The sequence below is a fragment of the Aquila chrysaetos genome, chromosome 18 (assembly GCF_900496995.4).
Source record: "Aquila chrysaetos chrysaetos chromosome 18, bAquChr1.4, whole genome shotgun sequence".
Classification (NCBI taxonomy): Eukaryota; Metazoa; Chordata; class Aves; order Accipitriformes; family Accipitridae; genus Aquila; species Aquila chrysaetos.
The window spans coordinates 24,018,646-24,044,461 of NC_044021.1; the positions used below are offsets into that span (position 1 = coordinate 24,018,646).

Sequence of the window (25,816 nt, forward strand, 5' to 3'; positions counted from 1 at the left end):
AGCGTGCCTTTCTCTCTACCGACATACACAAATGTTTCATGGTTTTCTTACAATTCAAGTAATCAAAAGGCATTCATGTGCGGTAAAATTACTCTGAGATCGTACATAGAAAAAACCAAAGCCAGTGGAGGCTGTATGTTCAGAATGGAATTGCTACAGAACATACTGGTTTCATCAATTTTCGTTTAAAAAGGAAAGCTCTTTTTATTCTGCCTTTATAAATACATTGCTCATTTTGCCTTACACCACAGTTAACAGATCCGTAAGGTAAGTACTGTGCACCCAGTTTCATCCAGTTACTTCTTTCATAAAGTTCAGATTTAAAACTTTTTTTAAACAACCTCCCTGAGAGAGACAGTTCCTAAGAAGGTAAGTTGAGGCGTGTCATTGGAGTGTGACCTTTAGAATTCTGTGCTATTCCACTGACTTGTGTTAGTTAAAGTGAAAATAATGCTTTATGTTTGTGAAGGAGGCAAGAGAGAGAAAATACATAGACGTGTCTACGGACTAGTGATGGTAATAATAGCATCACATCTTGCTGCTCAAGTTGTTTAATAGATAATTGATGCACACTGTTAAACCTGCATCATACAAAGTTATGTTAATTAGTTGAAGACAATACTGTTTACAATAAAAGCTGTTAATAATTCTAAGCTACCATGGTCATGGAATTTTACATGAAAACACAAAGAAAGGATGTCAGAGTAGTCTCAGCCACAAGTGCGAAAGCAAAAGTATTTCCTAAAACTTAATCAGTCTTGCTTGCGCTTTTCTCCCTGGGAGATCCCAGCTGTTCTACACCCCAAATGCGGGCCTTGAGACTTGCTAGAGACAGAGGCAGCAGCCCTTTAGATTGGCACCCACCTTTGGCTTAGAGCTGCCCTTCCTCCATGCTTATTATTTTGACAGCAACTTTTGATATCTTAGAATCCCTGTCTGTATCACAGTATGCAAGGAACTGTAAGTGATGTGCTATTCTTTCCTGGTTTTGTCAAGAAAATACTCAAATCTGACCGGTAAAGGTGACCACTGAACATTCCTTATATAGCCAAATACTACTGCCAAAATCTAGCTTTCTGCTCATTTCAGCCTCTAAAAGCTTTTCAGACCAGCTTGCTTGTTCTAGGTTAAGTGATGCTACTGCTCACAACAGAATTAATTTCTGCTTTTACATGACTGACATAGCTTTGGTTGGTTTGGAAGTCAAACCAGCATGAATGCTCATATTCCCCTTCACTTAAGACTATGTAGAACCCTATTGAGCTATCTGGGACATCTCTATCAAAAGTTTGCTGTCATATGGTCCGTTGGTTTGTATGGGTTAAGGAAAGTATCACAGATACTACAGAGAGTTCACTAAAAGACCAGCTGTGCTCTGGTCTTAAAGGCTACCGTGAAACTTCTAGAGCGAGTAGATGAAAAGCCTTCCACCAAGTCGAGCTTTCGCCGAACTCCTCTCTGCTGCCACTACAACTTCTTTCTGCAGAGACACAGAACAAGGGTTAGCAAAATGCAACTGCAGGTGCACGATTGCCTTAAGCTTCCCTAACAGAAACCGGATTTTGTCCCTACCATTAGTGTCGTACAGAAACACGATGAGGAGAAACGAGAGAGCAACCCACCTCATCAGAATAGCGCTTAGCAAAATGATTTGGCAAACAGACTTTATTTCATTTGGGGAACTGGAAGAAGCTGGGAGCAGTCAAATCTCTTGCCAATGTAAACTGTTTCTCAGGGGTAAGATCAATACAGATGAAGCTGGAGAGTAGGCTGGATTGGTGCCATAGCAAAGGAACACACCTGCTTGGAGAACGGCCTCACTTGCACTCATCCAGAAACCATCAGCAATGCCTGTGTTTCAGATGTTGGATTATGCACCCTAACCTATTTTAGAAGCATTTGTATTTCCAGCTGTTTCTCCATTGCATGTTTTAACAGCAAGAAGTCAAACCTCCTCAGCCTAGTACTGAGGCTTTCTCAGTACTCACACAGAGAACCTCAGTTCTCACACAGGTTATGTCAGAGTAAGCAGAACATTGGAATCCCTTGAGCTGAACAAGCACTAAGTAACCTTCAAGCTGGAAAAAAGGTTCCTCAGTGCATCACACAAACATAGGGATTGACTTTGGGTAAAAATAACTGGCATCTGAGGGAAACAAAGAGAAACAGGTACACAAACACATCCAAAATCATTCCAGTAAGAACTGGGCCTCTATGCTTGGAAATACTTGATATATGAACAGCGTTCACTGCAAGTGATAGCTAGGACAGCCAGCCTGTAAATATTAAATGAGAGGGGTGGTTCGGTGTCTGGTTTACTCCATAGCTGAGCATCCACTTTGCATACAGGTTGGCATGAACTGTAAAGCTAGTTGGCACCTACACTTGATTTACCACGCAACCTTTCAGCAAACTCCTCAAGAGTTTAGATTTCAGGCTGTTTTAAAGTGATCTCTTTCAATTCAGGTGTCAGGTGCCAAAATTTTGGCCACTCCATAATTCATCCACCTATAAAGTGGTTTTAATTAACAGTTCAGAGAGTGACTTAAATGAAAATTAACTATGTAAAGCACTTAAGACTTCTGCAAATGAGTAAGATATGTATGTGAGGTGTTGGCTAGTATATGCAAGTGAGGTAGAAAGATGTTATGGAGCAACCAACAACAGTAATTTTTCTCACCTTTCTTTCAGATTTCACAGTGATAATGGAACTCCCAAATCTTGATAGTTCCTGTAAAATAGTATTGCTTATTATAATGCTGTTAGTATTTTTAAAGTGGGACTTTTTAGTTTCTTTCAGCAGTTTGTTTCCTGCTTACTTACCTCAGGAGAAATCAGGACATACTGTGCCTGAAGAATAAAAAAAAAAGAGATAATAAAAAGTTAGTGGAGAAAACCACACTAGGAGAGTAGAAGACCAATGCAATAACCCTGGCTCCTAAACAGCAAAGTAATTCAAGAACAAACAGGAGGAGCCAAATCACGCAGATTCAGAAACAGAAGTAAACCACCTGTTTTCTGAAACCAAGTCAGAACGTGCTAGATATTTGTACTGGATGTAATTAATTAGCTGTCATTATGACCTCATGTCCTGATTTCACTTCTATGTTTTCTTACCCAGTCCTCAGGACATGGAGATATCCACGATTTGCAGTGGCCTGTCACATTCCCTGCGGATGCCTGCTTTCCGTTGTAAATGTAAACACGGCCAGCTGCCCCACCAAACAGTATTGTGGTGATACTGTTAGTTCGCAGTGGGGATGTCACAATCATTTCATCTGAAAATATTACAACGATGACATAACACATCAGAAGTGACATAATGCTAAACGAAAACACGAGGGAGTTGGCACTTACTTAGATACCTCTAGATGCCATGATTCCTATTAATGATGACAGTTAAAATGTTTCAATTTCTGACTGAGTTGCTTGGGATTTTAGGGATGCCTCCCCACAAGGCACGACGGAATACTGGTATGAGTCAACTGGGGAAGCAGACTTTAGCTCTTGCATGAATATGTAGGTGACCAGTCTTCCTGTTGCCAAAAGTAAAACATTTCACCCCTGATCTAGATTCATCAAGCTTTACCTAGTCCATCGTTATCCAGGTCACTTAAGCGTACAACTCCTCCAAAGCGAGAAAACCTCCTGTCCCCACTGAACGTGCTGAGCAGAGAAGGCTCGGTGCTGTCTGTCAGATCGTACACCAGAGCCAGTCCAGCTTGGTGCAGCACTGAGGATATAAATGAAATCCTGGACAGGCTGTCTGAAAAAAAAAAAAAAGAAGTAACAGAAGCTGAGCATCAGACATAGGAACTCAGGTATAATACTTGCAATGCATTGACAGCAGGTAATACTGGCATTATGTGATATGGACAAAATTAATATAATTTGTGAAACAAGATCAAACATTATATGGCATTAACACTAATTAGCATAGAAACAATCTCTTAGCAACAGTACCAGGGGAAAAATGCATTCAAGTTAAAGATAAGAGTTCTACATTTTGACTTTCCTAATTCCTTACTGCCTACTGCCAGAGTAAGGACAAATTACTGTGTTGTTTTAATTCCAAGAAACATGCAGTCTACTAGCAAATCACTGCTACGTAAATAATGCAAGGTAGTAATGCTGCTAAGCTAATTTTAAGGAAGGAAAACAAGCCACTGAAGTTGAGGCATAGCAGACAGGACTCCACATGTAAGGGGCTTCTATGTGATTATAGTGATTATTTCTGATTTTTTTTTTTTTTTTTTTTAAATTGCATGGCAATTTAAAGGTCCCTTTTCTAACTTTTAACTTTGTATCTGTCTTCTGGTCATACAGAAACGAACGTCCCAAAGCAGAAATGGTTTCCAGTTTTCAGGACATACCTGCAGTAGGTGCACCCACCACCAAAACTCTCCTTGTGATCCCAGCCACCGACATCACACCACTGGCCAGAGACAAACCCATTCTGCCCATTGCCTGTAAGGTTTTTAAAACACCTATGTCATTTCTACAGAATGTCACTTTACTTCAAATTATTCATAAGGTCCGACTCTACAGAAGGAGCCCTACCTTGTCTCCAGTTACTGCAAACCAGTGCTTTGTGCTTGGTGGGTTATACCCATACACCTTCCCAACACTCTGTCTGACATCCGATGAGAAGGGATCGCAGCTTGAATCACAATGCAAAATACATTTGTATGTAACAAAGTATTTTTGTACATTCAGCTAGGATTTCTCCTCTTAAAATATTTTCCCCTTTTAGTTTGGAATAATAGTGGCTGCCAAATTCTAGAAATCTATTTTAGTAATTCCCATGCTTGTTCTAACTAGTTACACAACATTTAAAGCACAGACTTGGTCTATCCCCTTCTTAATCACCCAATACATTTTTGTGTTTGATTTGCCTTTCAAAATGCTATCTCAAAGAAAGTGCTATCTATAGGATTATTTTAGGCATGCTTACTTGCCAGCATTTTTGTGTCCCCTGTCCCACTCCCTAAGAAAACCCAAGAAATTAAGTATCTTTAAATAACAAAGACCCTCTCTATAGAGGGTCTAAAGACCCCCTCTCTTCCTGAGGAACGGTAAAGGCAAAAAAATACAAATTTAATAAAAACATTCTAAGCAGGACAAAGAGGAAACTTCCTGAAAAGTTAGAATTCTAATCTATTACAAATCTTAAACATTGTAGAAGTAGGGCAGAATGGAGGAGAGCAAGCTGTCATATGCAACACACCCAGCACAACTCCTCCACGTAGGGCTACCAATCAGCAGTAGTGTTACATTCTCCAGCTGGCAGCTGTCAAGTGAAAATCCAAACCAAGCATAGTTTTCTTCCCCCTTCACCATCCAGTTGGCATCCTGTACTGAAAGAAGTCCTGACAGACCAGAAAAATATGAATTAAATCTTGGTGTACCCTGGCATAGAAAAATCTGTTAGCAATATTCCACTGATTCATCCTATGACAAGCTCCTATACGCAAAGTTACACCGTCCACGATATGACACCAGTTATTGCTAACTTTGCTTGCTCAGTCTGCAAGTATACTGGCTGGTGAAAGCCTTTATTCAACATAACCTGCTTCTAAATCCTTGCAATAGCCTACACAAAGTACATGAAAGCTATCGGTCAAGCCTGCCCTAAACTAGTGACTCCTTCTTAGGGATAGGACAGCATGGAAACTGTTTATCAGAACTTGTAATTCTTCAAGGCTGGTGGGTGGGGGAGCTTCAAATAATTCTGGCTTTAATTCATTCTGTGTTTTGATTTTGCAAAAATGACAGTCAGCAGTGTTTTGAAACCCATTTTCCTTGCGGTTTCTAATTTTACATTAAGCAGAATAAGCTACAAAAATTAAGTGTCATTGGAAATCTCAATTACGTGATTCTGACAAAGCTCTGAATACCTGTGTATCCTGCCCAACCCCTATTATTTAGCTCCGTAGGTGGCCTTTCCTCCCTCATTCACCACAATCCTCATCACCTGTACTCATTAGCTGTATTCACTTGTAGCATTCCTCTTTAACCACATGAAGGAAGATACAGAATGATAAAAATTCATCTTTTGAGGTACATTTGCCAATTTCCAAGGAAGACCAGTGAGTCTGCCCTGGCATCACCGATACACAGTTGAATCCATTGCTTTAGCAAGGCTTTCAACACTGTGTCCCACAATGTTCTTGTATCCAAGCTGGGATACAAGTCTGGATGGGTGGACAACCAGAAGGGAAAAACCTGGTGAGACGATCACCCTCGCAGGGCAGCGGTTAGTGCCTATGAGAAGTGGAATGCCTTCAGGGGTCTGTCTTTAGACTCATCCTGTTAAACACTTCTATAAGTGATTCAGAGAAGGCAACAACATGCCCTTTCATCAAGTTGGCAGATGACAGGAGATTGCGGGCGGGCTATCACCTGAGGGCAGGGCTACCATTCAGAGGGACCCAGACAGGCTGGAGGAACAGGCTGACGGGAAACCTCACAAAATTCAGTGAGGACAAACGCAAAGCCCTGCCCCTGGGAAAGGAGATGCCCTTGCAGCGATACAGGCTGGGGACAGACTGGCTGGGGAGCAGCCGTGTGGAAAAGGCCCTGGAGATCCTGGTGGGCAGAGAGCTGAGCATGAGGCTCTGACAGCAAAGACATAAGCATGGCAAAGAGACTGAGAGAAGTGATTTTTCCCCCTTTACTCCTCCCTAGACCATACCTGTAATACATTGTTCAGATCTGGACCTCACAAAACAGGAAAGATGTTGATAAACTGCAGCAAATTTAGTGGAGGGCCCCCAAGATGCTTGGGGGCTGCTGCACTTGTGCTGTCAGCAGAGACTAAGGGACTGGGACTTATTCAGCCTGGAGAAAAGAAGGTTTTGAGAGGACCCAACAGCAGCCTGCCTGTACCTATGAGGAGGTTAACAAGGAGATAGAGGCAGGCTCTTCCCAGTGTACCAAGGTACTCAATGCCTTCTGTGCCTCTGACTTCACTAAGCATAGTGGGAGGACAACAGACAATGAGCGTAAGCTGAAACAAGAGAGGTTCATACTGGCTGTAACAAGACATTTTTTCCCTATGAGGACAGCCAAGAAGTGGACCGGCTGCCCAGAGTGGCTGTGCAATCTCTGTCATTGGAGGTTTTTAAGACCTGACCGGATAAACCCCTGAGCAATCTGGTCTGACTTTATAGCTGTCCTCTTTTTTGAGTAGGAGGCTGGACTGGACACCTCCTGAGATCCCTTTGAACCTGAATTATTCTATAATTAATTAGGAACAAATGAACAGTCCCATAAAATATGGAAGGGTTAATTTACTCAATAAATATTACCTTGGTCACTCCTGTTGAAATAAGAGTAAAATGCAACCACAAATCCTCTCTGCTGCCCACCACCAGGTGCATATGGAGAGCCCACAACCAGATCAGCATTTCCATCCCCATCGACATCAGCTGCCAGGAGGGACCAACCAAGATTACAGTAGGAATACTGAAATAAACAGTTAGTTTGAAGCTGAAATGGAACCGAAACCACCAATTCTGTAACAAAATAGAGCAATTTACTTCTAAAGAGCTAACTTTGCTTCTGATCAAATTACCCTCCCACTCTCTGACTTCAATTTTGTTTTCTTTGGGTTTTTTTGCAGGGCTATGCACTTTCTGTTCACCTGCTGCCTCCCCTGCACTGGAGTACTAATGTCTTTCTCACATACAACGAACCTAGGCAAGCACCTGCTTGCACCGTCCCCATCAGTCTAAATTCCCTTGCCATTAGAAGCTTGATTTTAACATTCCTTTTTTAAGCCCATAAGCCCCTTTCCCCTTTATCTCACCTCCTGTTTGTGTAGCCCTGTATTAGCCTGATCAATATACCTGACAAGTTATGGTAATGTTTGGTTGAGATGCCAGGCCTCTTCCCTCAGTGCCGAAATAGACATACACAGCACCCTAAACAGCAGGAAAAGCAAATACAGCATGAGAGCATCTGCATGTCAACACCAAGAATGAAATCCAAATCAAAGCACAAGGAGTGAAACAGTTCTGCAAGGGCTAATACAACTGTATTTTTCCTATCAGAGCCTTCTCATAATACTGTCTTTTCCACCCCAAAACTAAGAATACCCATGCTGTAATGGGTACTGCTATAACCAGGCAACAAACTAGAGAAGTACATTTTCATCATACTGTGGGCAAGGAGCAAGGACAGTATACTGTATGTTTACATTCATTATACACACATTCAGGTGGCTCAAATTTTGTTAATTATTATTTAAGGCAATGGCACACAGTGCCAGGCATAACAGATCCATGCAATTTTCCAAGCTAGTGGGTCTACATAAAAGCATTTAAACTCCTATTTAGGCAGCTAATTTAGTATCTGAAATTCTGAAGAGTTTTAAGCTTAATGGATATGGTTTAAATGAAAACATTTTGCTTCTCGGTTTGCACGGGCTGAAAATACTCAGGGACCATTACATGGGCTTATCTGGTAAGCTGCAAGTCATTAAGCCTCTGTAACTTGATTATTTTAGCATGTGTGCCTGTGTTCCTATCACATTTTAGATATGATCTGTTGGCCTGTGACAGCAGATGACGAGGCTCACTGACCCATGAAGTCCATTCCAGACTCTCTGTTCCTAAATAAAAAGGGTACACTTGTATTTCATGAATGGCTCCTCACATTTCCAGCACATCAGTGCTGCATAGCTGCAATCTGATTTGGATTTCTAATGTGCAAAAAGGCCAAGAGAAATACAGATAGCTGTCATTGCTCTAGTCAAACCCACAAAGGTTATAAACCTTTGTGTTTAAATTACAGTGTCACCTTGAGCAACAACAGAAATTCTCTCTCTCGTTTCCCTGTTCAAAAAAATATGGATCAATAAAAATGTTCTGTTTGGAGGGAAAAAATTGAAACAAACCCATGTGTGTGGCTTACTTTGTAAGTAAGAAACTGAGATCCCACAGAAGGTGCTCCAATTGCCAGATCTGGCAGTCCGTCCTCATTGAAGTCCAGGACTGCCAAGGCAGAACCAAATCTTCCTGAAGGCTAAAAGAAGAGGGATTGCTCTCATGAAAATAACAGATGTTTTCAAGACAAAACCATCAAAACCTAACGCACATTTGCAATCACAGCACAGGGAGGAACTGGAAACAGAGATGATAAAAATCTATCCCAACAATTCTTAAGATTTTCTTCGCGTCACTGTTCTCCCAAGTAATTAACTGTCATACTAATACACTAACTCAGAGTCAACTGTTCTGTTTGAGGATGTGGAGGTGTTAAAATATAAGATAACTGAACACAATATGGCGCTGCTTTGCCATTTCCTCTTCTGAGCCTAGTGCACCATTGATATTAAGCTTATGATCTTTCCTGTTAACAGCATTATAGCTGTGAACCACTAAAACGCTCTGTAAGAAGACAGCAGCTGTTACTCCACAGTTTACAACCACAGAAACAGATTAAAAGGAAATGTATCTCATCTCTCACTATTCTCTTCTTTGTGAATAAAGGTATTTTCTACATAGGATCATCTTTATTACTCAAAAAGATGATTTGATCCTGCTTCTCAGTTACAAGCCAGTCACCATCATGGTAAATCGTAGTCTTCTCTTTCTTAAAATAACATGTACTCTTAGTAAAGACAAACAATGGTTTTGTGAGAAGTTATCAATTAATGAAAAAATGTAGCTTCAAAGGAATTGAAACTTATATTGAATTAATAGCTTCAGGTGAAAAAGGAAGGGAAAATCACAATATTTTCATAAATACAGGGACCCGAATGAGCTACACTGTGACTTACAGAGACACTACCTCTGTTTTATTCAAGAGCAAATTATGTTCTAATACCCACTTATCTGGCACAGTAATAAAAGTGAACCTACAGATCACCATTGCTTTAATTGTTCCTGTGACTTACGTAACAGTTATTTTTCTTGAAAAGCTTATGACATCTTTTTACCAGGAGGGGTATTTCAGGAATAATCTTCATACATATTAATGATACTGTTGCTCAGTCAAAATTTACCACATTTTCAGGCAAAACAATTTAAGTGAAAATTACCTGTCTTGACCTCTCACCTGATGACCCTGTAGTACTTGGTCAGCTTTCTCATCTAGATCCATGTCCTCTGGCGGCAAACCTGACTGGTTGCCGTAGACCACATACACCCGTCCTATCTGAATATGGCCCAACGTGCTGTACCCTGGTGCTCCAACCACCAGATCTTCATATCCATCCTGGTTTAGGTCAGCTGAGATCATTGCCCTGTACAGCACGGGAGTCAACAAAATAATAGCATTAGCTTCCAGACTAGCACAACATTAGCAGAGAATAAATACTTTTACTTCTTTCAGGTGAACCAAGACCTGTCTTTCCCCATCTATTTTTGTAAAAATCTACACAGCATTTTTCATATAATATAGTTGATTTTTGTTTTCTTGAATTAAATAAAAACAGAGCCTTGAAGATTCATCTTCCATTAATGCATCTGAGATCTGTAGGAACTGCTTTTTACTTACTGACACAAGGCACCTGAGAGCAATCAGAGCAAGCAGCATGAAAAAGTGCTGCTTGCATATGACACAATACAAAAGATGAAATTAAGTATCTTTTTAACTGAACCTCTGATTTAATTGATGGACTTAACAGCAGATAAGCAAAGGGATCACAGGTCTCGGTAACATGTTGGAGTTTAGAGAGGGAATGTGGAGAGAAAAAAAACCTAACTACCGTTAATTTGGCTAGTGTGAAGTAAACTCAAGGATTAAATCTTCAATTTTTGAGTCAGAAGAAATAAAGCAAGATGAGCAGCAATGCAAATTTATTTTATTACTCTTCCCTGTTGCAGATCAAGCTAGAAGCTCTCTGGCAAGGAAAGAGAACATGCCTCTTTCTGTGTCCTGAATCTATCTTTGAACTCTCTGCTAGTGATCAATTCGGGACGGAGAATTAATTCTGCCCAAACTTAAACCAACAACCAAAAAAGGGTAACAATGTTCCCATACTGTTCAGAACTAGAGCCAATGTTGGTTCTAATTTTAGTTCCTTTCATTCTGAGCTTGATCACACACAGAGCATTGAGCTCCTCCACTAAGGAGAGAGAATGTAAAAAAATAACAAGACAACCCTTCCAAAGAAAGGGGTTATCTGACTAGAATGCACATCTGAATGGAAATTTTGCTCTTGATACAGTTTTATTCGACACAAAGAGGCTTACGCTAACATCTGAAAGAAAGGTCTTATGTGTTAACTTGTTGTTCTGGCCAGACAATGTAAACCGTTCAGCCAGATTTGTACCACTAATTGATTTGGACTGTCACCTTTAAAGAGTATCCAAAGACTAAAACATTAATATTCTGTGGGTACTCAAAATTTTCAGAATTTAAGAGGGAGGTAGGAGGAAAAAAATTACCAACCATCCAAGTCTAGCATAGGGTGAAGTCAGAAAGTATGAAGCTGCTGGCTTGGAGATGTGCTTAGGAGTTTTTTGATGTGTAGGTGCTAATGCTCTCCAGACATTGGTTGCAAAAGCATGGTTTATCAAGCGGAGGGAATTCTGAAATAAAAATAATAAAAGAGACACAAGAATAGTTAAAACACAGGCTGAAACTCTAGAACATTATGGAGCACCTCAAAAACCAAGTCACCAACAGTGGAAATGACCATATTGGTCTAAGTGGACTCTGACTCAGGTCATAAGCACCATTTCATAGAGACAAAAATCTGTATGCTCTAAATGAAGCACTGCTAATTGTTCACTGCTATGCTTTGCTGGGAATTCTTAACCCCCAAAAGTGATGATATGATTCTGTAAAATCTAAATACTAAAGCGTAAATACTAAAGATATATTTTGTCATTTTTGGCACTGCAAGATGTATCCTAACTTCACTATACAAGGAGCAAAGTGTAAAAATTGAATATTTACAATGTATGTAAAAATATACAGATTAAGAATGGCGCTGGAAATCTCCACGAAGTGGAGTCAGAGGCTACTGTTAACATCCAGAGACCCTGCTCCATCATGCAGCATTTCAGGTAGAAATTAAAACAATTTTATACAGAGCTGAATTTTACCTGACACATCTGTCACTTCTCACTTACTGTTGCCCAAGATTCTGTGTTGAAGTGAACTCCTCTGTCTGTATAGTTTATATTCTTTTCAGGTGTGTTTGTAAGCAAAGAAGTTGTATTCTTGTGACGTTCATGTTTTGATTGTTTGTTTCTGCTAAAATAAAGAAGACAGTAATAGCAATTAATATAGCTTAATTAATGACTGGAGTATTTTATGACAAAGCTAGGAGAAGCAAACCCATTGTATGCAATCAGGTGGCTATTTCTCCCATGTATAAATGGAATTCTCAAGAGATACCAGTTAAGCTGGTTTCTCTTGAGATGTTTGCTGGAGGAATACATACACTTGTGCTCTGAACAGCTGAGTTCCGTATTTCTGCACATAAATCAGGAGAGAATTTAGCTATGGTAATGGTAAACTTGAATCAGTAGTTTCATGATTAGGCGAACAAAGCATGACAACCAAATAAAGTGTGAAGACTTAGCATTTCAAGTGTTAGGTAATACTCTTGCCCTTAGGCTGGAAGGTAGAAGTCTCTCTCAGGTTCTGCACAGTTCCCCTATAGGAAGCTTACTTACTCATGTTAAGAGAGACTCAAATTCACACACAAAAAGATAAACCAAAAGATCTCTAATTTTCAATAGCTCACTGTCCACATTAGCGGAAGACTCTCTTTCATCAGTAAATCTTTGAACCTTCAGAGCTATACTTACACGTACTTGTCCTTGTGCTCCCTTGTGCAGTTTATAAACAGAGGGTTCTCAGGCAGGAAGCAGCCACTAAAGAAATATCCAGAATGCATTTTAAAGATTTTCCCACAATGGAAGTGAAACTAAACATACAACTTTTATCCTTACTGATTCCTCTATTAGAAGTCATCAGTTTTCTCAAGAAACCCTGCTTATTCAAAATTAGAGCACCATTACAATCCTTAGAAATCCCTTTGATATTTATTTTAATGACCTTGATTAGGTTCTATATGAATCTCACATCTCTTTATATAACTTTTAAAGGAAACTTATTGTAACATGTCCTGCTAATTCTATTAATCTAAAGCACTTTTAATGAAAGTGCCATTCTGGAACAAAGAACAAAACAGATTATGCCATACTGTATTTCAAACATAATTTCCCAAAACAGCTGCAGTGATATTTTCCATATAAATGGATGGATTAATTGCCACTGTTTGTCTTACAAAGTTATTTAAGTAAGGTTACACTTGTAACAGAACAGTACAAGGCTAGAACTTCTATAAAAATATGATATTCCAAGTACAAGCCTGACCTTCTAACACTAGAATATGTACTCTCACTCTTTCTAATCCTATTTGCCTTAAGTGTCTGAAGGCAACATCTGACCTCCCCTAGGAAGGGACATCTTTGCTGGCTGATGGCAGCAGCGAGAAGGTGCAGCCACAGCCACAGCTCAGAGTGCCAGGCCAGGCAGAACCTCAGGGCATGGCTACGCAATATTTAAGCAGGCCCTTGAGTATGTCTTAAAGAATGCCCCAAATTTTCCCTGTCGAGTATCAGCTGGGCATGCCAGAGCCTTGCCTGGGGAAAGGAGTGTGAACATGTGACAAATGCGAACTCAAGGCCTATGAAATCCTCTGCACCCAAGTAAAAGACAACCACAGAAATCCCTTTGTCCAAGTGAGGATTTAAAGCTCAGCACCTCTTCTAGGAAAGAACTTGCCTTCAGAAGACAATTAAATGGGTGTCAGAACTTGACTACTGCATTTCATGTTGCAGGAAACATGCTATACCTGGTTCCATTCTCTAGCATATGGCTTGTCAGCTCAAAAATATTGTTTGTCCAGAACGCCATGTCATCCACTCCTCCGAGGAAATACTCATGGAACTTCTCCACCAGAAATGGAGATTTACTAGCATATGTTGGAAAAAGCTAAGAGACAAGCAACATACTTAGTAAGATGGATTACGTTGTCTTCATGCTATGTATTCATTTTTATAAAGAAAACAGAAAACCAACCTTGGCAACGGCAAGCCTTTCTCCATGCCTGAAAAATAAATAATCTTCAGAAAAAAATTTGCTTCATTTAATAATATTTAATTATTTAAACATTCCTTTTAAAGGCTTCTGTATGGTAAATACTATGCAAGCCATTACATTTCCTTGTTGGCTGTCAATATATTTGTAAAAGCTGTAATGTGAGAAGTAATGATACTAACTTTATTGCTGCCCTTGATTTGGAGGGTTTCACAGTGTTTCTAAATGCTGCGTGACTATTGGTAATTAACCGAAATAAAGGATACAGCTAGGCTGTTAAGGATATTCACAAGCAGACATTGCCAGATATCAAAAGTCTCTTTTGAGTTATCCTTGGACTTGAAGGAATCTACATAAAGTGTAGGTAAGCCACCTATTTAGGTATATACACTGTTCCTTCAGTACATGAAAATTATATTGCTAACGTGCCACAATGCAATGGTACTTGAAGACACAGCTGTTCTCAAATAAATAGGCATAAATACATTAAACGCATAAATGCATTAAATAGCTAAGATGCTGAATCTATGATGTAATAATGAATTTAACAGTCATTAAGCAGTCTGAATTTGTATTCTAGCCATTAAAAAAATTCAGGTGTTTTATGATTTTGGGGTCTAGTAGGGAGTCTACATTGCTGGCCTCAATGCATAAGTAATTTCAAATAGGATTATCATCATTTTCCTACATATGTTTCACTTATGAAAACCCAGACAAAGTTATTCAACTTACAGTTCAAGAAACAGCAGGTAAGTACAGTCAGTAATTGTGCTTTCAGTTATGATCTCTTTTCCATAAAACTCCTTATAGATAGCTGCTAGGTCTTTGACAGGTACATACCTAAAAATAAGATGAAAGTATTATAATTAGAGATTTTCCCATCACCCGATAAAAGATTACAGTTCATGTAGTAACAATAGCCTGCTTTAAAATATTCTAAATTTCAAAAGACTATAGAAGGTCATAAAGATTTACAAATGCCAGAAAGACCAGGACTGCAGGTGCAGTTACTCTCTGCACAACACTCTCCTCTTGTTTAGGTTCAAAGTCAGAAACCTGTAAAACCATACCCCTACAGCTACTGCTGGTAGACTTCCCACACCCTCACACTGGTTCCCTGGCTTGGCCATCACATAATCTCAGAGGATGTCCTCCAACTCTGCACTGTGCCAAATCTACTCCTAGCCAAACAGACATTTCCCACAGCTGTGCCAGAGTTTTATTAATGAACTGTGCCTTCTACACCTAGATGAACTACATCCTACTTAAACAAAACTACTCAAATGACCTACTTTATCAGCAGAAAAAAGGCATGTGAGTTCTTTCAGTTAAAAACTGTGAGAAAAAAAATGTGTGTATCTAAAACTGCTGCTTCTTTTTATGCTTTTAAAACCTGTCTGAATTCCACAGCATGTATAACCATAAACATCCTCAACTTCCAAAACTTTAAATGGAAATCTAAGTGAGATTTATTTAACTGAGTTATTTAACTAATTGTTAGGACATTCCAGCAAACCTTTTTCACTGATTATTTTACATATAATAGTTTCCTTCAGTGATAAATAATTTAATCTTTCTTGCTGTGTCCCTATATGTAAAACCTTTTTTTCTTCTGTCCTTCCAGTTTTTCATTTCAGGGAACAGTAAATACGCATATGAGGAATACCAAACTCAGAAAAATTCAACAGCCGCCAGGTTTTCTTTTGAAAGAAAGGTAAAGGAGGACAGCATTCTGTTAACACAGTGAGCATACAGAGTAAACAGAAATAATTATTAAAGAAGGCAACCTTATTATCTTACCAATTCGATGCCAGATAACTGAAGTCCAGCTCAAACTGACTCAGTACATCTCCTCCTGCGGATGGCAGAATGAAAAAAAAACCCAAAAAGCCCAACAAAAAAAACCTGTTAAGTATCTATCGTGGGTAACAAGGCAGATGAAGCTATGTATGGCTATGCGATCCATGTTTATATGGTAGATCCTCCAGCTATACGTTTAGAACACATAAATGGTTCACCTGAAAGTATGCTGCTTATTTCACACTTCCAGAGAGTAAGAATAATGTAAAATTTAAAATCACAGTAGTGATTCCATTTAAACTTTAGCATCCTTCAGCCTGTGTTTGGGCTTTAAAGCAAGTGTCCATATGCCCTATCACATCTCCTGAAACATGGAGCATGAGGACAGGTATAGCAGGGCTTTGCAAGCAATGGGGGAGAGTGAGAATACAGTGTCCATCTTGGCTCCGGCATTGCTCGGGCTAAGAGCCAGAATCACCCACTGTGGTTTTGAAGTGGACTAGTTATTCTAACAGAAGGATCTACGATCAGCAAACAGAAACATTACCAAAATCGCCAACACTGTGAGCTTCCGAGTATGAACCTTGAAAATCAATCTGGAGAAAGAGAAAAACAAGAGAACTGTCCATTTATTTTACTCATCCTTCCATACAAACCTATGAGCAGAAACAAATTGTCCAAGCAGTCCTGAAGTTTACAGGTCCCAAACCTGACCAACTTTGTTCTTATGGAGTTCATGACATTACATCTCTCTGAAAATCTTCCCAAAACAGGGCTCCAGCTTTTCTCTTCCCTCCCCACTAGAGTCCAAAGCTAAGCTATCAATTCCGACAAATCCAGTTACATCAATAAATAAAATAATACAGGCTTACTTCTCCCATGGCCTTTAGGAATCCTTGGTCAATGCCCAGGCTATGCCAGCTAATATCTGCCACCATATGCGAGGCAACTCCAAACAGGAAAGCCACCAGCTTCTCTGTAGCCTACACAACAACAATCCACTTGTAGTAACATCAGTAATTTTACTCCTGTCTTTAAGAAGAGGTGAGCATTTTATGTATGTGCATTATACAAGGATATAGCTGAGAAACTCTTAAAATCCAAGAACTTAGCATGACAAAGTGTTGACCACTCATTCCTTGATGCTTGGAGTCACTTTTTGTGACTTGAGAAGCTTTAAGCACTTCATACAGTCCAAGGTCAGAGAATTGCACGGTTGATGTCAGGACAACTTGTATACTTCAAGTTAGATGTGTACTAAAGTGTCTTTCTGAACTGGCAACAAACACTTCCACTTCCAAGGAGTGAATCCCCTCTGCCACCATGGCTGTCGTGCAGGCACACAGAGAAGAAAAAGACATTCCTGTGCAAAGTACTGCTCACTGTAAAAGTACCCAATTAAAGTCCAGGTACAAAATTACTCATCTTATTCCTACAAACAGAAAAGTTATTTGGAATAAATTTATCAGCAACAGAAATTTCATTTCTCCAGAAAAGACTTCTCTGCATTGAACCACTGTAAGTTCCAGAGGTCTTCTAAAAATTCTTAATCGAATCATAGTTTTTGACAACTTATACTTCCCAAGGGTTAATAGTTCACAAGATCAGTATCACCAATGGCCAGTGAAAAGGCAGGCAAACTTGTTTAGGTTTTAAAGAGTGCATGCTCTCAAATGCTGTTTGACTCTCCTGAGCAGAGAGAGAATGGCACGTTCTCTAGTAAGGAAAAGAAAACAATATTACCTTTAAGATCATTCTCACTTTTGACAATTTGGTTTTCCTCTCCTCCTAAGTAGCTCATATACCATAAACAAGAGCAAATCAGGACTAAGTCCAAGATTTCACAAGTGACAGTTCCAAAAGACACCTGTTTTTTAAGTGGCAAACACTCAACCAGATCTGACAATAATGCAAGACCACCAATCATGTTTGGAATTTTGGACCTATGAAATCTATCATAAGCACCAGACCACACTGGAGGTAACTGATAGACTTTATATGGAAACTGTAACTTTTTTGTCTGGTGAAGATGAAAACAGGATTTCAAATTTTCCTGTATCAGCAGAGACTTTGATTTTAAAATATGCATTTTTTCTACACTTCCCAAAGGATGAATTGCAACAACAAGTGAAGGCAAAGAAAACAGCAGAAAGCAAAGTCAAAAGTTAATGAAATTTTCTTACCTCTTCCCAAGGCTGAGGATAATTCCTTCTGATGTAGTGAATACTTGCACTGAGAAATGGTGACCAGTGAGTGTCTTCTGACACATCATGGAATATTCCTATTGCAATAAAATTATATCAGTATTTGATTTATTCTTTTTTGGGGGGAGGGGAGGGAGGGAGAAAAAAAGAAAAAGTTTCCTCCATGAAAAAAACCCACAGACTTTTTTCAATTTCATATCATACAGACAATACGTTTTGCAATCCACTTATATGAGAAGAACCAAACGAGATGTATTTTTATAGATTTATACTGTCAAAAGAGATACTAGATTTACCTTCTATGATTTTGGTTTGAAGCATCTGAAAATTTTGTTCTTGCTCCCTTTCTCTGTGCTTGTGAGTAGGTACAGTACAATGAAGGACTGCCTCCCAAGTGGAGAGAATAAAGAGAGCTGACAGAGATGCTGTTGACTAAATGAATGCATCAAATTGCATGGCAGAAAAGCTGATGGGCATGGCAGCCAACTCAAAATATCATGCTTTGGGTCAGGTATCAGTTTCCACAGGGCAGAGGAGGGCTATGTCATCATCATTTTCAACAGAATGTCAAACTTGCCAAGATACAGTCAGTGTAGGAGCAGAAGAAGGGCAAAGGAAAGCAGAAAAAATCAGGTTTTCCTTTAAGCATCAATTATTACTCTCACTTGGATTTATGCAGAAGAGATTATGTAGGATCTAACACAGTGACCTTGCCTAAAAATTTCTGTGTACCTACATGAAGCTAAGAGCAAAGTGATGCTGACATGACTAGACCAAGCAGCACAATATTAAATTCTCTGAGGGGGAAGACGGTAGGCAGGAGATAGATCGTTCGGACCATCAATACACTTGGAGGAAAACTATGTGTGTGTTCACACAGAACTGTGCAACTGCAGAAGACTAAGGTATATTAAATGCTGAAACTGAGTGAGCAGACCTTGTAGGTAATTCAATCACCTCCTGGCCTCTTGACATTTTACAGTGCAGCTGAACTAGATAACGTAAGGATGGGATTTGCTAGACCAAAATTAAACGTTCACAGAGTAGACTTCTACATCTAAGTTTGCCTCCTGCCTGGAAAGGCAGTCTGGATGGCTTTGTTCTTGATCTAGAGGCACAGTTAAAACAGCTCAGATCTGCAGAGGTACCTATTTCTTCCATATTAACTAAGGAGACCACTGACCAGCGGCCCAAGTATAAAACAAGGCAAGATTGACCCCAACTTTAGTGAAGGAATACAGGCTGGAGACTGCAGAGAGAGAGGCTCTGATCACTGACCTGATATAAGGCAGGAGTCAAAATTGCTAGAAGGGAAAGACGAGGTAGGTAGAAATAACCAAGTTAAGGTAGGAACTGAAGAAATCCCAGGAGAACATCAGTCCTGAAAACAAGGCAAGCAAGACTGAAGTTTGGGACAAGATGTTAGCAGAGCCAGGCAGAAGACCAGGAGCAGTGACCTGGTGAGTGACAGGAGACAAAACCAGTATTAAATGCCAGAGCAGAGGGGCAATCTGGATGTGAACTGAGCATCACAACATAACAACAGAGAAGATCCCCCGTTAGGCAACCCAGATGGGGCAACCTGCCTATCCAGATATAAACCAAGCAGCCTGCAGTTGGCATAAACAACAGTCAGCATCAACAACCTGTGACTGAGAAACAGTGATAAGCCTAGCTGCCACTGTGTGATTTAAGACTCTAAGTACAGCAGGCAATGAGAAAAGTCGCGGAAAGCATCCTTGGAAAGACAAAGAAGGATTCTGCAGTTTGAGGCAGCAAAAATAAATACTGAAATAAGTGAAGGCACTGGCACTCAGCTGAAAAACATGTAAAAGATGAGGCAAACCAAACAAAGATCCTAAGAACACTTTGAATTTAATGGATCTGAATTTGCATGACCCACTAAAATAGAACACCTCCCATACTTTACATTTTCAGTAAGATCTCAACCACGAATAGGCTAGATACCCTCGCACAAGCTACTCATCGCTGCCTTGTCACTGGTATCTGCCTAAACATCCTAATGGCTTGTTGTTGGAGGACAGGCTGTCTTTGTCCCATTTGCTAACTGCTCACTATCCAGACCTACCACTTTAGTAGCAAATATCCCGGAGCAAGCCCTAGCCAGCTGTTTTATAGCTCTAGCGTTGCTGGAGAAGCTGATAACGATCAAGATCTGACCTACCAGAGCTGAAAAAATCTGGGGACCACCTGCAAGCCAAGACATACTTTTTACAGCCATTGCAACAGGGCGCTAATTTTGTAGTGCAGTCTTCAGATCTGCACAAAACTAAGACTGACATTACTTTCAAATGGGAAGCAGTAAAAGGCAAAAGACAGCAGTCTGAGAAACAAAGGCTTTAACCTGGGATGATACTAACACTCCTCCCTCCCAGCAAGTCCTACACTATTTTGTTTTTGTGGATTCTTTTTATATTCTCCTATCATCTTTGTGACTGATCTGATAGAAATTAGCTCTAGGCTTTCCCTAAGACTTAGAAAAAAGATCATTTTGTCCTCTCAGTTTCTCCCCAAGACTGTACTCAGTAATCAGACCTAATTTAGTCAAACAGCAACCTTCTATCAAATTGCCCTACACATTAAATAATTACGTTTACCCAAAAGTTACTTTCTAAACACATTTTCAAATGTATTATCTTCATATGAAGTTCTACAAAAAGGCTCAAAACACTAATAAAAATGGTGGATGTTTTTGCAGGAAGGTATTTTTGGCCATACTTCGTTTCTTACAACATAACTCTTTTCAACCCTACTAAATTCTATAGGATTTTCACATAAAAATACAGTTGTTACAATATTGGACTCATAAAGCTTTTCTTACCACTTTTGCAGATTGAAGGATAAAAGGCATCAGGATAAATGCTCCCAGCCTGAAAAGCATCTTGGTGGTTTAGTAATAACTGGGAAAAGGATGGGGGAAAAAGGAATCAGAATGCTATTGCACAGCACGAAAACAGAGCTTACCATGAATATTGAAGATAAAATTTAAATATCCAGCAAGGCACAACTATTATCTTGGTAAAATACATTATTTCAGTGTCGTCATCATCCCCCATCATTCCCCCCGCCAAATCCCTGTGAGACCAATCGGTATACACTGTAATTTGAAAGGCCGTTTAGGAAACTATTTGTATGATCTAACTTAGGTGCTGGTTAAGTCACCTTCTGAAGGTGCCCTCCTCCTCGTGGACTAGACATGAAGCCTGGGCTGCTAACTTCCATCCTCTGAATTACGGCATAGCTGTCTACAGAGGACAATGTCAATACTTCCCTTGAGTGATCTCCTACTTGGATAAAAGATCAAGTTATATAAAATGGTTTTCTTTACATTGTCCTGAAGGATATTAAAAATGTTTTAAACACAAAACACATGTGTTTTGTTTATGCATTTATGAAAACTGTCCACATGCTTACAGTGCTCTGCTGGATACAGCCCATCAAAGAAAAAGCTATTTGCACCACTAAGAAATCGGTTAAATGATACATGTGGTGGACTAAATTCAAAACCTTGCTGTCATTTTGCTGTCCTTATGTTTATTAAATCTCCTTTCCAAAAGTCCTCTACTGATTCTTCTAATACAACTACTCACAGAGGGTATGACTTAAAAAGATGGGAAAACATGTGAGAAACCACACACAGTATATACACATTATAGTAATTGCTACATATTTGTAATAGTATTCAGAAGGAGTCAAATGATTTTCAACAAAAAAGGTAAAAAACCAGTCCAGGCACAATATTTACAAACATATTACTGAGAATAAATAATACAGAAAGGCAAGAAGACAGAAAAACATTCAGAAGAAATGTGTACACAATTAAGCAATAATAGGCTTCCTACCTGTCTATAATTAACATTTCCTTCGTGCTTAATGAAAAATTCCAGAGCTCTATGTGCTGAAAAACAACAAATTGAAGTATTGATTTATAGGTGCTGCAGCCAGGCCCATGTTTTGTTAGAAGCATTATCAAAACCAGAATACACCTCATTGTCATACCTAAGCCAAGGGGCACAGGTGCATGAAACACGATTTCTCGGAAAATTTTGTCCATGCCAGAGAGTGTGTTTTCTCACCTAGGGAGCTAATGAGGAAACGCCATTTCTGTAGCACATCTGGGCACTGAGGTCTCATCAGTCTCTCTCTAATCCCTACCTCTGAAGCTGACCAACAAAGCCGAAATCACAGGGAAAAGGAACTCCCCATGTCCAGAACTGAGCTACAGCTGTGAACTGACACGATCACACCCAGCACATATAGAGTACAGATCATAAAGTTCTAGCTATAAAGGACCCACCTGAATTGTATTTAAGTTTCACCATTGCCCTTAGCATTGAAAAAGGTACCTCAGGAATTCACGTGGATGTTTAACAGTTTGATTAATTTTTAATGTGTACGAAAACCAACAAAAACCTAAAGTCAGCAAGGTAAATAATACTGTTTATTCACTGAATAGGCAGACATTCTTACTGCCAAAATATTTATTGAACAAGCATAACAAGAGAATGAAACAAACTGACATCACTTTTCTTTAATGACGTCTCCTTCTAATTAATGTTAGAGCCCAGGGATAATCTATTAACACTATTTCAAAGATACCCAACATTGCCTCTAAAATTACTCAGTTGAAACTGCATGCATGGGTTGTCATATTGCCTTCCCACACAAAGTTTTACTCCTCACTTGAAGCTATTTACAAACTAAGACTGATCACGATAACCCAGAATATGCTGAATTTAATTTGATCCTTACTAAATAAACCACACCACAACCTCCCCTCGTCCCCATTCTGGAATAAGATCTAGACAAAACTGTGTGGGTTTGAATGATCTTTCACTCTTACCCACTGATCTAAACCATCCTTATAGAAATATGTTAAGATACCTTAAGGACCAATCCTGCACCAAAACCGGAATAACTTAAAAATAATAATAAAAAAAAGTCTATCGTTTTAAGGCTCAGCCATTTCAACACACATCTCCCTTTCCAGTGTGGGAGAGTCCCACTTAGGCGGTTTGCTTTTTCTGTCTCACATCTCCTCCTGGACTTCTTTCACGTGGGCCCAGATCCTACAAAGTCACCTTTACAATGAATTTCGTGATGGATCCCCACAGAGCCCGGCAGGTCTGACGGGAGCCCCTGGAGGAGGAAGAGCCTCCCCACTCAGACTTGCCTCCAGCAACAAGTCCGTGGCAAGTAGGACACAGCACAGCTCTGCTGAGCACAGTGAACATGATCAACATTTTGAACAGGCAGAGCTTTTCACCGGTTTAAAAGTACTTTCAGAAGTCTGTCCAGGATAGATTTTGGTGCTGGTTTTGAGTCGGAGGAGTTCTTTTCTACAGTTTGTTGGGTTTTGGTTTCTTTTCCTCGAATGCTCAGTGTTTGGATTTGGCAATAACTTGCCGTATCTTACCATCATGGACTTTTATTTGCACATTAATAAAAACACTGCTTTTAGCAGCATCAGAGCTGATCCCAGTTTAATGTCATTTTCAGGCAAATGGACCCAATTAACTGTTGTAAACTATGACCCAATAGTTCAGTGTACACACTACTCCTCAACCAAGATCTCTAAATTATATAAATGCAGGTTTTCTGCAATATGCTTCCTAGATTAGAAAAACATGACTGCTTTGGGACAGATCCATAAGCTCTTGTTTCTTTTTGTAGATTTCTAGCAAATACACTCTATTCTGCCAAATCTGTTACTTCAAGTTTTCAGAAGCTCGTCCTCAGTAATTGGAGCCCCAAGCTTGGAAAAACATATGCACTTGCCTAACCTCAGGCAGTGTGACTTCTCCTACCGATTACTATGGATTTCCTGACATATCATTAGGAAAAGCAAATGGTTGCAGGATGCTGACCTAGGGTACAACACTCTGTAAGGGAACACACTCTCAGTCTCGAATGCCGTGAATAATCCCAACCTTTAATTTGTTCAAAGTTGCATGTATTCAGTACTTAAAGTCTGAGAAGATTACCTGAATAGAGACAACATCATACGTTTTACTATCTGTTTGAGCAACGGATTTAGAACCAGAAACAGAAGAACAAACAACTAAAACTGTCAATTTATTATGAGTAAACATCTCAGAATAACCTCACACTACTCATGAGTGTTCTTGCAAAAACTACAGCAGAAACCAGATTTTAAAAATAACACATGCAAACAAGAAATTCAAAACAGAAATATTTCCCCACTTTGATGGTCACTCAGTTCTCTCCTTCATTCTCTACAAATCTAGGCTGCTCAGGCTACAGATAGCAACCTACCAGAAAGAGACACAGAAGAAAATTTTCATTATGTTAGTCATAGATACAAACACATTACAGCATTTTATCTATTTTATGCAGATATGGCAAAATTAATACACGGTGATTTGAAAACAGAGCTACCACAAACGGTCTGTGTTATTCTCTAGTTTAAATATAACAATCCCATAAATTGCGTAAAGTATTCCTTTTCTTTCTCCAAACCAAACCCTGTCTGCATAAGACTCACAGACACAAACATTCCAGTTACATAATGCCTGTGTTTTAGAAGACGGAAAAATACGCAACCAAATTGATTCAAGCATTTTGCTTATAAAAACAGTAAAGTTTCAAACTCCAAAACCGAACTACTCATCTATCCTCTGTTATTCACGTTTTTTTAAGATTATGTTGAATGCTCGTTACTTTAACATTATTTCCTCCCTTTGCTTTCCAGCAAATCTGAATTCACTTCTCTTCCCAAGCAACTCAAAAGACACGAAAATTAATTCTGAACATGTCTTACCTATTTCAACATGTGTTGAAATTCCACTTGGGATACATCTTTGACAGAAATGGTATAGTATAAGCAGCAGAACAGAGCGAACCTTCAAACCAGCCATGATGCTGGCTCGAACTGTGATTTTCGGAAGCCTGGAGCAGTAGCACTGTGACCTTTGAAATGTAGGTTACGGAGCATGCCTTTTCTTTCAGACATATTGCTGACACAGCAAATAAACGACTGGCCTGTTTGAAATGCTATTTCATACCAATGCTTTTCTTGACCTCAAGTAAAGTCATTTATAAAAAAAAGAAATAACCTATAGGTGTTCTCCCTGCTTGACTTCTGTAATACCCCTGGGGTTTGGGCAGCGTAGCTGCCATCGCCGCGCAGCAGCAGCGCGGTTTCTGTTCACGTCTAAAAGCGCGCCGGAGCAGAGCATCCTCCCGCGCTCGGTGCACCTGCCTTACAACAGCTACGTCAGATTTCACAAAGAAACGAAGCCAATTGCCAAAGCAGTATTGGTAGAAGCGCACTAGCTCCCGAGCTGTCGGCGATACAAACTCACAAGCTTTGGCGAGCTGGCAGGACATCGCACGCGCGCGTTTGGGTCTTACGATCCGGACTGGAAGCCCAATTATATCAATATCAATACCCGGGGGAGGAAGAAATCACAACAGTACTCCTGCCATACCCACTGCTATCCCCTCCTGCCTGACGGCAGAGGCTGGGCAGGCTGCGGCTCCCAGCCACCCTCCAGGCAAACCTGACCCGGCTGCCGCGGGACCCGGTGCCACCACAGCCCGGCGCTCCTGGAGCCAAGCCATCAAACACAAGTGCCCCCTGCTCCCTCCGCTGTCTGTGTGTGTGGGGGGGGGGGGGGGGGGGGGTCTCGATGGGGCTGAGGAAAACGGGGCTCCGGGAAGCCGAAGTCCTCCCCGTCACCCTCCAAGGGCAAACCCAGCGC

At 40.0% G+C, this 25,816-nt stretch overlaps 1 protein-coding gene across 2 annotated transcripts; it reads right to left on the reverse strand.

Moving 5' to 3' along the window:
• Positions 1 to 535: 535 nt before the first annotated feature.
• GPLD1 (glycosylphosphatidylinositol specific phospholipase D1) lies at positions 536 to 25,784 on the reverse strand. 2 transcript variants are annotated; one of them, XM_030042018.2, is made up of 25 exons: positions 24,874 to 25,784; positions 21,935 to 21,990; positions 20,914 to 20,992; positions 18,051 to 18,148; positions 16,740 to 16,850; positions 16,415 to 16,463; positions 15,868 to 15,922; positions 14,800 to 14,907; positions 14,050 to 14,077; positions 13,823 to 13,962; positions 12,771 to 12,836; positions 12,087 to 12,210; positions 11,401 to 11,540; positions 10,063 to 10,249; positions 8,917 to 9,027; positions 7,851 to 7,925; positions 7,311 to 7,467; positions 5,228 to 5,369; positions 4,561 to 4,660; positions 4,374 to 4,467; positions 3,590 to 3,766; positions 3,118 to 3,278; positions 2,824 to 2,850; positions 2,681 to 2,731; positions 536 to 1,480 (listed from the first exon to the last, which is right to left on the reverse strand). In XM_030042018.2, exons 1-25 carry the CDS (start codon positions 24,968 to 24,970, stop codon positions 1,403 to 1,405), a joined length of 2,511 nt encoding a protein of 836 aa, XP_029897878.1. In that variant the 5' UTR covers positions 24,971 to 25,784; the 3' UTR covers positions 536 to 1,402. The 2 variants fall into 2 exon arrangements, with proteins under 2 accessions (XP_029897878.1, XP_029897880.1); XM_030042020.2 differs by lacking the exon at positions 24,874 to 25,784 and adding an exon at positions 19,350 to 19,528 and having other exon boundaries at positions 21,935 to 21,951.
• Between the last annotated feature and the right edge of the window lie 32 nt (positions 25,785 to 25,816).

Bases quoted from the DNA above. Each gene is read 5' to 3' on its own strand.
- GPLD1 (XM_030042018.2), bottom strand. From the start codon at position 24,970: ATGGCTGGTTTGAAGGTTCGCTCTGTTCTGCTGCTTATACTATACCAT. The intron at 14,078-14,799 runs GTAAGTTGAATA...TTTATTTTTCAG, and splicing joins TACCTGCTGTTTCTTGAACT to GCATGGAGAAAGGCTTGCCG. The intron at 12,211-12,770 runs GTAAGTATAGCT...TCTTTATTTTAG, and splicing joins GAGCACAAGGACAAGTACGT to CAGAAACAAACAATCAAAAC.